Consider the following 17,258-nt stretch of genomic DNA (forward strand, 5'->3'; position numbering starts at 1 on the left):
AAAGAATGCTCCAAATCACTTATAATAAAATAGTCATCAAAACTTTGAGGTTTCAATTCACACTTAAAAATTTGCAAAAGACAGGAATAGTCACTGTCACAGGGGATTGTGGAAAGATGAACAGACTCAGGATGTTTGTAGAGTTGTGGATTAGTCCTACTAAGATGGTTAAAGACAAAAAGGCTCTATATACACCAAAATACTTAGAGCAATGGTTTTAGTAGTAACAAAAAGCTAGAAACCAATCAGCTGGGGTATGACTAAACAAACTGTGGCCCATGAATATAACTGTGATATATGAAACAATAGGGAGGAATAGAGAGGATCTTGAAAAGTCTTAACATAAACTGATGAAAAATGAAGCAAGCACAGCCACTACAACAATGTAAATGGAAACAAACCAACATCAAAAAAAATTATTTAAAATGATGTTACTATTATTATTTTATTAAGTTTTTAAAATTATGGTATTTTGAATGATATCACTTTAAAAGCACAAATTGGGAGCAGAGCTGGTGGCTCAGTGGATTGAGAACCAGGTCCAGACACAGGAGTCCTGGGTTCCAATCTGGCTTTAGACATGTCCTAGTTGTGTGACCCTAAGCAAGTCACTGAACCCCCACTGCTTGGCCCTTACTGCTCTTCTGCCTTAAAATCAATACTGATTCTAAGATAGATGGTAAGGGTTTATTTTTTTTAAGTACAAATTAAACTTTATGTTATCATTTGACACTTGCCTCCAGCACTGAACATGAACTACTATTACTTATTAATATTTATATATATTGAAAAGGATACACACACATACACACAATTCCTAAGGGCATTAATTTCCAAAATGAAAATTATTTGACTTACCAGAATATATTAATAAGAAATCACAAATAGATTTTTAAAATCATGATCTTTCACTTAAATATATATGGTCAAGAAAAACAAGACCAAAAAAACTCAAACCACCAGGCAACAACATACCTTTATTTTTAAAGCCGAGTCACTATGGGTGTGTGTCTTTGATAATTTCCTCATGATCTCAGCTCCACTTACAGGTCCAGAAGAAACCCCACCTTGTGGAGGTCGGTTGGCTGTTCCCTCTAGAAGCATTGTGTGTTCACTGACAGTAGCTGAAACATTTAAAAAGCAATGAATTGATAATTAATGATAACTTGGTCTGTCTTTGACCACAAATCCAAGAATAGACAGAGACAATTACTTGCAGGTTTCTATGTTCCTACAGCAAGTGATCGGTGTTCTCACTAACTTTCCTTTTCAAAATCACTAGTCCTCAGGCTATGTTTTTGAAGGGAGTTAAATAACAAGTTTTACAGCATACTCGGAAGGGAAAGATGAAGCAGTAAAGCTAGCACATGTAGAATCTCTATCAGATTACCTGTCATCTTAGGGAGGGGGAGGAAAGGGAAGGAGGGAGAGAATCTGCATTTCAAAATGTCCAAAAACATGTTAAAAATCATTTCTATAGGGAAAAAAGACACATTCATCTTCATCCAGCTATTCACACTTATTAGGACAGTCATTTAGCTGCTCTTCTCTAATTTATTTCTAATTATTCAAGTAGAGCAGAATCATGAATAAAAATTAACATAAATGACTATCAATAGGATGTGCGTCACTGCTACTCTAACTCAATGCCATTAGTGATTATAATGTCAACTGTCCCCCTACACTGTGAATTGCCCCTCCCCATTTTGAATTTTTAAAAAACCCTTACCTTCCATCTTAAAATCAATACTATGTATTAGTTCCAAGGCAGAAAAGCAGTAAGGGCTAATGGTAAGGCCATGAGGGTTAAGTGACTTGCCTAGGGTCACACAGCTAGGAAGTGTATCTGAGTCACATTTGAATCCAGGACTACCTCTCTCTAGGCCTAACTCTCAGCCCACTAAGCCACCTAGCTGTCCCCAACTTTACTATGATGCTAAGATTTTCAGGAAAATAAAAAATTGATCTACCATTGAAAAATGGTACCATTGTTCTAAACATTATATTTATTCGCCATCTATATTTTAATTTAGTTTCAAATAAGATCAATATTCATGTATTTGTATTCTATATTGCAGGAAATCATCCCATTAATTTGAATTATTCCTCATGAGGCCCAAACTCAACAAAATAACAAAATTACCTGCATCAAATTCAAATTCTGCCCCATCCGCACTGGTATCACTCTGAAGACCACCACCACTGTCTAGTCCGAGTCCATCTTCATGTTCCTGGTTCACCGCAGCCTGAGGTTTCAAGGCCTGAGCTGGCCTGTGTAAGCTGACGCCTTTAAAAGCTGGGGTAACCACAATGAATTTCATCCACTGCCTCGCAAGTGCAACCAAACCTTTCTTTAACGTTACTAAGGCAGGAAGTCCATCACTCTGTAAAAGTAAGATAGGTTAAAACCATCTTTCAAAAGTGAACCAAAGAGCAGCTTTTCAAATGGATCTAAATGAAGTTTGTGCCGTGATGGCTGGGTCAGGGTAAATGGGTGTGTAAAAGGACAAATGAAGTTTAGGAGCGGAAGCAGCCTTTGTATTTCTGCCCCAGAAAGTCAAGTAATGAATGAAGTAGCAAACGGAAGGAGTCCATCATACAAAAATTAAGTAGCCACCCTCTTCATAACTTTAAGAGATGGAAAGGACCCCAGAGGTCACCTCCATGGTTTTTGTTTGTTTTACCTGTGAAGATGAGGTGCCATTTTCAAAGGCAGAAAAAGGACAGCCTCTATTCCCAACACGTTCTATGACTAGGAAGTACACAACTCAATGGGCAAATTTTTTGAATGATTACAAATAATTGCAGTAAAATTTAACATTAAGGTTTAGGAACTTGAAAAAACAGATTTCAAAATTTAAAAAAAAATTATTCTGGGTATAAGAACAGATTTTCTTACAAAATGCCGTTGAGGGAGCATGGTCTGTTTAACTCATGCTGAATCTATTTAGCTAGCCATTCAGCCAAACGAGAGGCACAGGTTTAAATTTTATTTATTTATTTATTATTATTTTTTAAACCCTTGTACTTCGGTGTATTGTCTCATAGGTGGAAGATTGGTAAGGGTGGGCAATGGGGGTCAAGTGACTTGCCCAGGGTCACACAGCTGGGAAGTGGCTGAGGCCAGGTTTGAACCCAGGACCTCCTGTCTCTAGGCCTGACTCTCACTCCACTGAGCTACCCAGCTGCCCCAAGGCACAGGTTTAAAAAAGAACTAATCTGGCATTCTGTGATCACAAAACAAATCCAAGACATACCCGGACAAAGTCAACGTATAATGATCGCAGTCGAGATAATTTACTCTGTGTGATGTCACAACAATGCAGGTGCTCCCTCTACCTCACTCTAACTATTCCATTTACAACTTCTGACAGTTTCCCAAAGAAAAGCAAAGAGTTGTGAAATGTGGGCAAATCAGATAAGTGGCTTCCCAGGCCACCGAGAGTGTCTTCACACTTTTTGTGGTCGATGGTGCAAATGTAAGCTAGTTTTTGGTTAGAAAATAGTGAAACTGCCCTTGAGATCTGACTGCCCGGGGGTCTAAGGGCTCTGGCTGCTGCCTTCACTTTCTTCACCATGACAAGCACTGGTCTTACCCAAGAGTCAGATCCAGTTGTGTCCTCACTCAGCCCTGTCTCCTGGGGGATAGCTGGCTCTGAGCTGCTGAATGCCCTAGGGACAAGCCACTCCTCCTGTTCTCACATCAAACGGAGAGTCCTGGGGTCTGGCCTGAGTCAGGCTTAGTCAATCCCTCACAACTCTGAAGGCAGTCTAAGTGAATGGCTTGAAAACTCAGATGCTTACTAGTGATAGTCCCAAATCTACTGAATCTTTTTCAGTTCTTTTTTTTTCCTATCTCTGTGTTCACATATATGTCCCATGATCTTTTCTCTGTCATCTCTGCTTTCTTTTTTAATCTGGGCTCCTTCCCTCTCCTCTCCAGGATTAGACAGAATGGGAAACTGTAGTACCTTTCAAACTAATACTCAAATTTTTGGAATACTTTAAATCTTTCAAGCTAATTCATTAAATGAATTCATCAAAGAAAATTCTGCATGGATAATTTAAAAATTTTAAATATAGAGTAAGTTGACTGTTATGGTTTAACTTTTTTTCTGCAGGCCCTTAAGAGAATGATTGTTTCCCCCGGTTAAAAGTGAATTCTTGTTTCAGAAGCTCACCATTGTAGCGTCATCAATGATGGAATAATTGGCCTGGTGGAGGTAGTGGTGCAGGATGTTGCAAAGTAAACATGAAGGATTTTCTTGGAGAAAACGAGCAAGCTTAGTAAGTCTGTTGTATTTGCTTCTTAGAGGAAAGTGCATACTTTTATTCTGAAACAAAGAATAAATATTTGAAAAGGGCACAGAAAGACAACCAAAGATCCTCCCACACCCAAGAATTTACTGGTAATTCAAGATTATAGGGGCTAATATTTTAGTGGCAAAATGCAAGCAAAATATAGTTAATCAAATAAAATGGGCTTTGTGTTTTTTACTGTTAAAAAATATGCCAATAACATGCACATACCTCCAAGGCTTCTGTCATGATACATCCCATCACAGCACAAATTCTTAAGGTTCCTTCTGTTTCTAATTTGTTTAAAGATGACTTGAGTTGGTCAATGGGAACAAGCCAAGCACCTACAGCAGGAGTAGCAGTACTCAGAAGGTTCAGTTGCCTAGTCACAAGAAACATTACCCAGAATCAGTGGCTGTCTGCATTCCACTGCTATGTTTTGACTGTTTAAAAGGGCCTTCTAAAACCAGACGGAAGGGGGACAATTCAGCTGACTGTCCCATGTACTCTTGGCCAGGCACCATGCTAAGCACTGCTGGAGATATTCCTGGTCTATTGGGGAAGATGACATGCAAACAGATAATGATCAGAGGGAAGTAGGCCCTGGCATTCCATGGGGCTGGGGGAAGACTTCCTGTAGAAGGTGCAGTTAGAATTGAGACTTAAAAGGAAGCCAAGAAAGCCAGGAGTGGGAGTGGAGGAGCAAGCCTTCCAGGCAGGGCCCTCAGCCAGAGAAATAGCTCAGAGCGGAGATAGATCTTGCAGGAGGCACAGCGAAGAGGCCAGAATCACTGGCTCAAATATGACATATCAGTAAGTAAGGTGTAAGAAGCCTGGAAAGTAGGAGGGGCTAGGTTAGAAAGAGTTTTAAAGGCCAACAAAGCCTCCGTGATAGGGAGCCACTGGAGTTTAGGGAGTAGCAGGGGGATGACTGAACCTTTCCAGTGGCTGAATGGAAGACACATGAGAGTGGGGAGAGGCTCGAGGCACAGATGACCCAGCACAAAGTGCAGTAGTCCAAGTGTGAGGAGTTCAGGGCCCACACCAGCGTGCGGGCTGTGCCAGAGGAGAAAGAGAAGCTGCAAGATGAAACTGACGGCCTTGGCACAGCGTGGATATGGGGGGAGACACAGAGCAGAGCCCAGAGTGACTCCTGGGTGGGGAGCCCAAGAGACAGAGGGTGGCATTGTCTCTTCAGTCACGAGGAAGGTAGGAGGGGATGGAGGGCTTAGGGAGAAAGGACATGGATTCTGTTTTGGATGGGCCAAGTTTAAAATATCTACTGGACATTTAGTTTTAGGTGCCTGAACTACAGTCCAAGCCCCCCAAAGAAGCAGAAAAACAAGGATTCTGCCCAGCAACACCAAGGAATGGGAGCACAACTAGGCATGAATGGAGAAATGGAGGGGAAGACAGAAATGCAGACATATTTAGAGAGAAAGAGAACTAGAAACTAGCTGGGGTCAGTCTTTTACCTACTACATTTATGATGGACCTACGACCAACATCCCTGAGGGGCCTGGGGCCGTCTAGCCTCAGAGTTCAATAGGAAGGCAGAGAATTGCTACTTAGAGTACAAGAAAAAAAATTCTAAGGCAAGACACAAGGGCTGGCTACATATAACCTATAAGCAGAAAGTAAGACTCAGACACAAGTAATAAATATTTTGTGCCCTAATACATTGAATAAACAACAAGGATGCTTCACCTGCCAACCAAGGCAAAGTTGAGAATTATCAGTGCTGGGGGTGCCAGGTGGGCAGGCACATCAGGGCTCTACTAGGAAGATCTTTATCAGCATAATTGTTATGGAAAGCTTATTATACAAATAAGGTGATTCCCTCTGATCCAGAGACGGACTAGAGGCTTATGATCCAGAGAAATCACTGACAAGAAGAGCCAAATACACACAGCAGCACTTTTTGAGATGCTCACTACCTGGAGAAGGCTAAAAAAATCTCTGGTAGCTGAATGTAATGGAGTATTACTGTGCTGTAAGAAATGCAAAGACTGTGAAGGACAGAGAAGCCTGGGCAGGAGTCACATGACCTAATGTGATAAAGCAAGCAGGGTAAACAATTCAAAGTCCACCATGATTGTGGGAGACGGGACGAAGGGGTTAAATCCCCCCGAACTCTCCCTCCTCTATCCTGTAAGTTCACAAAGAGGACACAGGTGCAGAGAAAAGAGCAACATAATCTTGAGAAAGATATGGAAGGCTAATAGAAATCTCCTCCCTGGCTCCAGAGGCCAGGCTCTAGACAAAATTATGTTTGTTGACTGTTTGATTCCAATTATGCGTTCAGCTTAGTTCCCCATAGTAAAAGAGATAAAATAGGGACTGCTTCTAGCTTAGATTGAAGCAGTAGCCTAAAAGCCAGTTGATAGAGTAACATGGTGAAATAAAGCTAGATTGTTATAAGCCTGCCAGTGTGAGAGTTTCTCCTCCCTTCATACCATCCTACCTCTCAGTCCCAGTTCTGGGATCCTCAAGATTGTGACACATGATGATGATGATATAAAAGGAAGACAAGATAGTCAAAAGTGAAGTCTTGCAAAAACATGAAGAACCAGCATGATCCCAAAGAAGAGATCTGAGAAGACTATCTTATTCCACTCCTTTGCAGATGTGGGAGGTACATTAATATAGAATACTGCATATACTGTCAGACTTTTTTTGATATATGGATCAGTTTTGCTGATTTTTTACCATTTCTTTAAAAATCTCTTTTCTTAAATGGAATGGCTCTCTGAAGAGGACATGGGGAGGAATACTGGGAGAAATTTTAACAAAACCAAAAGATAGGAATTAAAAACTTATTTAATAAAGTTAAAAGATTCATCTTCTACATGAAGTCTTTCCTATCCCTCCTTTCCCCCAGCTCCTATCGCCCAATTTTCCCGCACTGGTTTTCACTGTCATACTGTGAGCTACTTGAGGACACAGGGTCTGTTTCAACTTCCTCTTTGTACCCATCTCCTAGCAGTCTTGCCTGTCTCCCAAGTGGAGACTGATTACTCAGCAGATGGCCTCTGAGACTTGTGGTAGTAGGAAAAATCCATTCCATTTCTCTGTGAATAACTGGATAATGAGCCCTGTTAACCTTCGCTCATCTCTGTGGAAGCTCCCAGATCCTATGGAATCTAGCCTGGGGTTCTATATTTGAATTGTTTCTTTCTGGCTGTCTGCAATATTTTCTCCTTGGCCTGGGAGCTCTTGAAGTTGGCTATAACATTGCTGGGAGTGGTCACTTGGGGATTTATTGCAGGAGGTAATCTGTGGATTCTTTCAATTTCTATTTTATCCTCTTGTTCAAGAACATCAGGGCAGCCTTTTTTGATAATTTCTTGTAATATGGTGTCTAAGCTTTTTTTTTTTTTTTTTGTCATGACTTTCAGGTAGTCCAGTAATTCTTAAATTGTCTCTCTTGGATCTATTTTCCAGGTTAGTTGTTTTTTCAATTGAGATATTTCATATTTTCTTTTATTTTTTCCATTCTTTTGATTTTGTTTTTATTATTTGTTTCTTGATGTCTTGGGAAGTCATTAATTTCTATTTGTCCAACTCTAATTTTTAAAGAATGAATTTCTTCCATGATCCTCCTTTTCCATTTCTACTTTTCTATTCTACTTTTCATGGAACTCTTTTTCTTCACTGGATTTTTTTGCCTCTTTTTCCAGTATGTCAATTCTGTTTTTTTTTTGTTTTTTATTTTTGTTTTAAAGAAACTCTTTTCTTTATTTTTCCAGTTGATCAATTTTGCTTTTTAAGCTGCTATTCTCTTTTTGTATTACTTTCTTTTTTTCATTTTTCTTTGACCTGTCTTGTTTTTTGAATTTCTTTTTGAGATTTTCTAGAGCCTGCAACCAAGTGCCAATTTTGTTTGAAGTTTTGCATGTGGTTGTTTGGATCTCTCTATTCCTTATTGATTCTGTGCTTTGCTCTCTGTTGTCACAGACATTTTCTAGGGTTAGGTATTTCTTTTGCTGTTTGTTCATTTTCCAGGCCTTTTTTTGGCCTGTGGACTAAGAGTTTTGAAAGCTGCTGATTCTGTTTCCTCTGCTGATGGCTTGCAGGTCTCAGTATTCAGAGCTATTGTTTGTCCTAGGGCCAAGTGCTTCACCATTGTGCAGGCCTGAAAGGGACAAGCACTTTGGACTTCCAGGCCTAACTGTGGGCTGGTATAAGGGCCTGGGATTTCAAGGGGTGGTTCTGGGGTGCTTTGTTGGTGGCAGTGTAGGCAGGGTCCTAGGATCCTTAAGTTAGCCTATGCCCAGGCTCTGAACCTGGCACAGTAAGTGGGAATTAGGGATGTCAGGGGGGTTGGTCTATATACAGTTTTACTTCCAGTTCTCCCTTAACCCATGACCATCAACTCTCTCTGCCTAACTTTCAAGTTGTATTCAGCAGGAGAGCTTCCTTACACCTTCTTGCTTTTGGTTTTTGAATCCTGTTGTTTCTGAGGCACTTTTTAAAGATTGGTTTGAAGGATTATCAGAATGGTTTTAGCTTTTGCTGTTATTAAGCCACCATCTTGGCATTGCCACCGAGTGTTTTGCTAATCTCTGAAGAGCCTATCCCTGGATTCATGGCTGAAACCACTCAAAAACTGGGTAGGACATGTCAGGACCTGACCTCTGCTGGCACATACAGTCTTGTGAAATCCTCATCATGAGGAGGTGCCCAGACTATTACAAGAACATACATTTCAAAAAAATAGGTAAAGCTGAATAAGTATTCCATAAGGTATAAAATAGAACTCCAAATATCAAAATGAATTATTTTTTAATAACCTTACCTAGAAAAGGCATGTGTAGGCGATCTCACATTGGTTGGAGCAGCAAAACTAAACCAAATTTCTTTGATAGTCAACTTCATGCTGCAGGAATCTGGTGGGGGAGGCATTAGAGGAAGATCTTTTTTCAAATCATCTGATTCAACTCCTTCATCCTATATATACACATAGAAAGTCACAAACCAACAGACATCAATTGCTATTCAAATTCTGTAAGCCTATGACAAATTATAGATCCTTCAGAAATCATCTAGTTTCTCCATTGCCCTCAGGTAAGTTGGGTATTATTTATATCTTATTTTACCAATGAGAAGCCCAGAAAAGTTAAGGGACTCCCAAGTCATACAGGTAGCAAATTGTGGCAAGAGGACCAAAATACAGGTCTTTCCACTTCCCAGCAAAGCATTCTTTCTTAGTTGTGACAACAGAATATCATCTATAACGAAGACTTCTCGAAGTCATAAATTTTGGCTCAAAGTTCTACCAGTTACAATAGTAATAATTTGTTGATTCAGTTATTTAAATTCTCCAAAATGTGGTAATAGAAGAGATATTTTCTTCCACATGGTATTATGCAACAGCTGTTTTCTGTAATAACCTTCTGATTTTGAAGAAAGGGGTTCCTAGATTGCTTAAGTAATCTACCCAAGGTCACATGTATAATTATAGACAGAATAGTGAACTCATATAATCTACTGAATAGAAGAGACCTGAAAAACCCTCTCTAAAAAAAAAAAAAAAAAAAGAGCATTTGCCTAAATATTTTAAGTCATTTTTAAAAATGGAAAAGGAACATCTTTTTTAAAAAAAACAGAATATTTTTATCAAATAGAAAAATCATTGCAATAATGAGGGATAATACTGAATTCAAATACACACACACACACATACACACACACACACACACACGCATGCAGAATACCAAAAGAAATATAACTTTAGATAGATTTACAAGGGGACAGAGAGAAAATGCACTTTGCTTGTTTATTTGCTAATGAATGCTTTTTCAAAAGTAAATGCCCAACAATTGGGGAATGGTTCAACAAATTGTGGTACATAAATATAATTAAATAGTATTGGTTTAAAAGAAGAAATAAAGATGAACATAGAGGAGCACAGACAGATTTATACAAATTGATGTGAAATGAAAAGAACCAAGAAAACAGTAAGCACAATTACAGTAATAAATAACCAAACAATTAAAATGGAAAACTTTTGAATAACAATAATCAATCTGGGCCATAAGGAAGAAAGAGAAAACACCTATTCCCCTCCATCTCCTCCTCTCCTTTGTAAAAATCTAGGATTGTGGACATGAGCAACACATACAAAGAGTATGTTGGCTTTGCTGAATTGTTGGGGTTTTTTCCTTTTTCTTTTTTATAAGGGTTAGTCCTCTAGGGGCAAGGAAGAATATGCTGAGAAAAGTAAATGATGCAAACATATTAAAAAACAAAAAGGATATCAATAAAAATTTATAATCAGAAGTTTTTAAAAGGCCTACTTAAAAAAATGTCAATAAATATCTGATTATTTCATTCTACTTTGTTAAAATGTTTTCCATAGCATGTTAAAGGTTGCATGTACAACTCTATTCTTTATTTTGCATGTTAATTTGTTTTGTGGATTTAGTGTACAGTAACCAAAATTTTAACACTGTAGAAAAAAAGATGCAGACTGCTGTATTCAAAGCACATTACATGAAGTCTGACATATATCCATAGATTTAGAACTTATGTGGCATAATTTGAGACCAGACTATCTCACAAAGCATTTCATGCAACTATAAAAAGAAAGTTTGATTTTTCTTCATTTCTAATAGAATATTTTTCAAAAAACATTGACATTAATAATTTAATCAGATATGATAAACTTTTAAAGTAAAGTAAGCAAATGTGCTCCAGAAATCTGCTTAGTCACCAACCTGTTCATCTGAAATAGAATTTCCATTTATGTCTGAGGAAGGGCTAATTCGGTCACAAGGAAGATTATCATCAGATACATCAGTATTATAGCCACTGCCGGTTGGAGAATCAGAAGAATTATTGGACGTCAGTAGTCCACCCCTCTCTGTGGCATTAGATTTACCCATAACTCCAATAGCATTGTATAAAATAGCTCCAGACTGTCTTCCTCCTATAAAGATAGGAATGGAAAAATGTTTGAAAGTTATTCTCTGAAGTATTTCTTTAAATTCCCAAAGTGAATTGTTTATCATTTTCTCTACCAAAAAGATATGTTTTCATAAAAAATATGTAGCAATTGCTGTTATCTGAAGAAATCAGAGCTTTATTCTCAAAGTTATATAAGTAAAGCTGAAGCTTTTTAAAATGAAACTTTGTTCTTTCTAAACACTCTGTCTGTCTCAAATAATGTCCTGATGTCTTCATGCTTCCTCCTCACTGAGCATCGCTCAGCCTGAAACACACTCCTTCCTCATATATTGCCTCTGGGATCCCTGAAGCCCTTTTTAAAAATCACCCCCAGGGTCACCTGCAGCAGGAGGCCTTTTTTGTCTCTGTAGATGCTCATATACATCTTCACAAAACTGTATTGTAGTTACTTTATATTTTATATATTTATTATTTTGTATATTTGTGTATATCTATTATAAAAAACCATAGTATGGCCCATGGGCCAAATCCTGCCCATAATAAAACAAAACTTTATTTAGAAACATAAAAACTATTTTAGTTGTAAAAAGTAGGTGGTAGATGGATTTGGCCCTTGGAGTACAGTTTGCCAACTCTTGCTAAAGATGTCTTTGTTGTTTTCCCCAAAAGAATGCAAACTTTCCTGATAGCAAGGATTTCTGTCTTTATACCCCATATTTACTCTTTTGTACTCTCAACCCTTTTGAATACCTTCTTTCATTAAACTCTCAGCTCAAACTGCTTTCTCCATGGAAGCCTCTCCTGGTTCCTGCTCTCCACTCCCAATTCCCTGGTTTCCCTCCTGGCCCCACAACTAACAAGCAGAAACACACAAGTACCTCAAAGATAGTGTGATAAGGAAGAGAGGGTTATAGTAAGAGATGATGGTCTGCAGAGGACAGATGCATGAGGAAAGATTCTGGAATGTTGAAAGGAAGGGTTGAGCTGGAATTCAGCAGCTATTAGACCCTCTCTCTCTGGGGTTTGCTGATTGCAAGTACTTGGAAGGAGTGGCTGTCAAGTACCTGGTGGAGTTCCTGTACCTCTTCTTGCTGCCGAGACCTGTGTTTCCCTTGGAAAAAGATCTTTGAACCTGAAGCTAGCCTGAACCAACATCCAGCTATCTGCAGCTGTCAGTAAGCAGAGGTCTTGGTCCATCTGGACTTGGGACCTTTCCCATGGGTCCCTGTCTAATCTGCCATAGACCAATACCTCTAATAATAATCAAGACAGGTTTGCTTAGTGGATAGTAGGATAGCTAGATTTCGGGTTTGGGGTTTTTAGGTAAGAGAGGATAGAGAGATAAGAGTAGTTCATCAAACTCTCTGAAGACCCTTCTCGCGAAGGTTTAGTTCCTGGGGTATTTAGTTAGTAAAATAGTGACAGAAATTCCCTTTCCCCTCCAAACCACTCTTTGAGAATAAATTACAACTTCCAGTGACTTTGCCTGATCTGTGACTGAGTGGTCTTTGTGCTGGACCCTAGATCAGGCTCTGACCTGGTCAGAGTTAACTGCTGGTGAAGCCAGATAGTGTAAACCTCATAAAATCAAAGGTTTTGGTTTTAAACTTACTGTCAGTCTTGGTTGTCAGTTGAGACCTGCAGGAAGGTTTGAAGCCTGTTGGGAGCACTTTGCAATGACAATACCAATTACTTCATTTTTGCTGCTTTGTCTTCTCATTGCCTAGGCACAGTGTCTGTTACCCAGTGGGTGCCTTGGCTACTAACTTCTCCAGGTATCACTTTCAAGAGAGCAGTGATACATCTACGCCAAACATCTTGAATTTTGTTGTAACATGCTCAGCAGAAACTCTCTACAGTGCGCTTACCTTTTATTGTCAGGTTTTCAAGTCCACACTCAAACATTATCCATCCCCATTTTTCCTGGCTTGGGCCTACTCGAGTTACATCTGGAATGGCCTGATGATCAGTTTCATCCACAAAAGTAAATTCATCCAACTCTTCAAGAGTAAATAAAACCTTCGACTTCTCAAAAGGAATGGCAGTGATGGCACAGGTCCCATTATCTATTTCCAAAAGAAAGCAAACACCAACAGCTCTATCATGGGCAATTTAAGTTATGAAAAATTTTAGTTATGGGCAGAATGACACTATAAGAAAGGAGTAATTAAAATATACTTCTTTACCATACACCCTTTTTTAGATAATATAAACATTTTTCTTGTTTGCCTTTCGCTTTTTTAAAGAGGAAAGTCTGAGAAATAGGATATAATTCTTTAAAGGCAATTTGACTAAATTTAGTTCTGGAAGAAAGGCTATTTTAAAAATCTAGAATAAAAACTGATATGGAAAAAAACAAAGCCGGTTGTTTTAGCTCAGGGAAATGTCCGACCTGAATACACCACTTATTGATCACTACGTAGACAAAACAAAATCAATTTATCAGACACCCACTTGTGAAAGAAGATTATTCTTGGACTAAAATAGAAAATCTCTGCACAATAAATGGCTATACATAAAGATTACACTCAGAAAGTGGCCTGCCTCTATAGCTGTGCTCTGTCTTGGTTATGATATAAAAGATGTTTTAAGGTGACTCAGGCACAGATCATTTAGATTTTTTTTTTTTTTAAATCAACAGCAATTCTTTTCATGGCATGCAAGAAGAAATAAATAAGAGCAAACCATGTATGACAGATCCCATACAAGGGACAGAGGCCATCACCAAAGATAAAATACATAATTTTGATTATGTGATACTTAAAAAATTCTGCATGAACAAAATTAATGTATCTAGAATAAGAAGTGATATCCACCAACTGGGGAAAGGCTAACCCAATTAGTTTTCATGAAAGTAAATGAATATTACTGTGCTATGAGAAATTATGATAGAGAAGCATGAAAACACCCTATGAACAGATGCAGTGAAGTCTACAGGGTCTAAACCACAACTATCACATAAATGGAAAACCCAACCACAAGACAAAAAGAAGAAAATGTTGCAAAATTACAAACAACCAGCATGATTCCAAAGAAGAAAAGAGAGGATTCCTCTAACACTACTCCCAATGTCAACTCTTTTGCATAGGTGAATGGGAGGTCTCTGTGATGAATACTGTATATATTTTCAGATTTTTTTTTAATGGATTGATTGGCACAGGAGGAAACTTAATTGATGTAAAAATAAAAGATCCTTAATTATTTGTTCTTGCCTGAATATTGTGAAAAGAACAGAGGACCTGGCAGCTCTGCTCCTACTTGTCTTCTCTCTCCTGCTGAGCATAGGAGAACTCTTGAGCCTCCTTCATAGTTCCTAAACCAGACACTTCCTATTCTAGAACAAAACTACTTAGTCATTTTATGAGTCCAGTCTTGCTGGTGCACTCAGAGGATAAAAGTTCGGTCTCAGAAGAACCAATGGCTGATTTCCCCCAGGAAACAGGGAATGGGAACATGAGGACCATCTCTTTCCATTTGGACTCTTTAATAAACAGACTCCATGAGAATGGCAAACACCTTTGAATGCTTGTTAATTGGAGATTTCTCATAACCATTACGGTTTCATGAATGAGCTTTACTCAAGCATGGGAGATTCTGCTCAATTAAATCAAATGCTTTTCCTAAGTCAATGGAAGACAAGCACGGGTTTGGGGTGGGGGTGGGGATGTTACATGCCTTTCAATTCTATACTGTCCTCGGTTCCTGAATTCCTTGCCCCTTGCCCTATCACTGCTTTTGTCTTTCCAAACCTCAGTCTTGGATGACGGCCACTATCTGCCTTCAAGAGCTGTTGAATGAAAGTGGAGAAAAGCCCTCATCCAAGCTGTCTAGGTAAAATACAAATCATCCATGTTATCTAACCTCACCTGCACCCTCACTGCAACAAGAAATCCTTTAATTCCCCCCTAATCAAGTTGCTATTTCACTCCCTACAAGAATGATTTTGAACATTTCTTCCTTCATCAAAAAATCTACACAGCCTCCTCCCCGTCTTGGCTGAGGACCTTATCTCTTAAGTTATGGAAAAATCTCAGGCCATTATACAATAGCTTCTCTATGCCCATTCTCTTTGTCTCAAACCCCTTTGATAACATCTCCCACATCTTCCTCTCTTCCTCAAGTCTCTGACTTTGAAGAGGTAATCCTTCTTGCCAAGGCTGAGCCCTTTACAGGGACATTCGATGGCACCTTGCTTTATCATCTCCAAAAGATAAATCATCTTTCTCACTCTCAAAATCTCCAGTTTCTCACAAAACCCTAGTTTTCACTCAATCATAAGTCTCTCTTTTCTTGCAATCTTGAACTATATTTTATGTCTTTAAAAATGTTATTCTAAGAAGGGGTCCATATGCTTTACATGGCTGTCAAGGAGTCCATGAACCCAAAAAAGGGTTAAGAAATTCTGTCCAATAGATTTCTCTTTTGGTAACCTCATAGCTCCCATGGGTTTTAACTTTCAGCTCCATAGAGATGATTCTCATATCTACATATCTAGCCCCATTTCTCCCCTTATCACCAATTACCTGTTAGACTTTTCAAATTGGAGCTATCTCAAATTCAGCACACTGAAAACTGCACTCATTTTCCTTTCCCTAAGGCCTCTGACTCTTTCCAAACTTTTGAAATTCTGTTAAACTTGCCACCATACTTTCACAGTTGGTAAATTTACTTTACCCTCAATTCCTCATCCCATCACCCCACACATCCAATCAGATGCCAAATTTTTCCATTTCTACTTTCCCAAACCTTTTTCCCAGGAGGAAACTTCTTTCCACTCACACCTTGGCTACTGCTTTTGTCCAGCCCCTCCATCATCTCTCACCTAAACTACTGCAAAAGCTTAATTCTCTCCATCTCAAGCTGGTCACCACAGTAGTCCATACTGCTGCATAACCTCACCAGCATGATTTTCTTTTAATACATCTGGCCATGTCATTGCCCTCTTCGTCCAGGTTTAGTGGACTCCTAGGGCCTCTAAGGATCAGATATGAACTCCTCTGATGGGCTTTGACAACTCTCTGCAACCCAGCCCAAAAGACTCTCCTGCCCCTGCCCCTCTCCTATTCTATACATAGGCTCTCCTTGCTCTACCACCGAAGATAAGAACAAGACCTTAAGCGGAGGAGTGTTGGCAGCTTTATCATTAGCACTGGCTTTCTATACATCATCTTACTTTGCCTTCAGAAAAACTCTGGAAATTCAGCTGAACAAGTATTACTCTCTGGGCTTCAGAGCCAAGGTGAGCCCTGGGATACAGGTCTTCTGACTCTAAAAACCTTTGCTATTTCTGGGGATCAGGCCACTTCACTAAGGATGGTAGAATTCTTTAAAAACCCTTAAATGTACTTAACTGCCTAGATCAAGGCCACTGGCAGCTTCTCCAGGGAAGCTTGCTCTGCTTCTCTACTCTGTCTTGGACTGCAATGTGCTCAACAGTAGAAAACAAAAAAATGACCAGTCAACTTCATGCCCCTTGCCCATTCCAGGGGGACTGAATGTTTAACATCAAGAAGAAAGGTCCTGGGGGGGCAGCTGGGCGGCTCAGTGGATTGAGAGCCAGGCCCAGAAGGAGGTCCTGGGTTCAAATCTGATCTCAGCCATTTCTTAGCTGTTTGACCATGGGCAAGTCACTTGATCCCTTCACTAGCCCTTACCACTCTTCTGCCTTAGAACCAATACCCAGTATGATGATGATGATGACGATGGAGGAGGAGGAGGAGGAGGAAGAGTTGGAGGAGGAGGAGAAGGAGTTGGAGGAGGAGGAGTTGGAGGAGGAGGAGGAAGAGTTAAGAGGAGGAGGAGGAGGAGGAGGAGGAGAAGGAGAAGAAAGGTCCTGGAGACAAGGAAAAAAAAAGTCTTATTTCTATAATCTTACTGGGATATAAGCATCAGATAGTTAAAGACATTAACACAGGACTCTTTCCTTTATGCTGACTCAAGCAGTCACACTGAACAGGGGACAGAAAACTATTTTTATCTTCTGGCCAAACCTGTGATTTCATTCATATAGGTAAACACCAAAACAGAGCATTCTCTCTCTGAGGTGCCTC

The 17,258-nt window shown here is 39.3% G+C and overlaps 1 protein-coding gene across 1 annotated transcript in view; it reads right to left on the minus strand.

The window, feature by feature from the left end:
* KIAA1109 (KIAA1109 ortholog) overlaps positions 1 to 17,258 on the minus strand; it is a 209,985-nt gene that overhangs the window by 125,611 nt on the left and 67,116 nt on the right. Inside the window, exons 32-38 of the mRNA XM_044681108.1 lie at positions 13,077 to 13,274; positions 11,019 to 11,230; positions 9,098 to 9,249; positions 4,531 to 4,681; positions 4,182 to 4,334; positions 2,144 to 2,384; positions 976 to 1,124 (exon numbers count right to left, since the gene is read on the minus strand). Coding sequence (XP_044537043.1) covers positions 976 to 1,124; positions 2,144 to 2,384; positions 4,182 to 4,334; positions 4,531 to 4,681; positions 9,098 to 9,249; positions 11,019 to 11,230; positions 13,077 to 13,274 — 1,256 coding nt within the window. The remainder of the gene's footprint in view (positions 1 to 975; positions 1,125 to 2,143; positions 2,385 to 4,181; positions 4,335 to 4,530; positions 4,682 to 9,097; positions 9,250 to 11,018; positions 11,231 to 13,076; positions 13,275 to 17,258) is intronic.

This window comes from Gracilinanus agilis, chromosome 6 (assembly GCF_016433145.1).
Source record: "Gracilinanus agilis isolate LMUSP501 chromosome 6, AgileGrace, whole genome shotgun sequence".
In the NCBI taxonomy this organism is placed as follows: Eukaryota; Metazoa; Chordata; class Mammalia; order Didelphimorphia; family Didelphidae; genus Gracilinanus; species Gracilinanus agilis.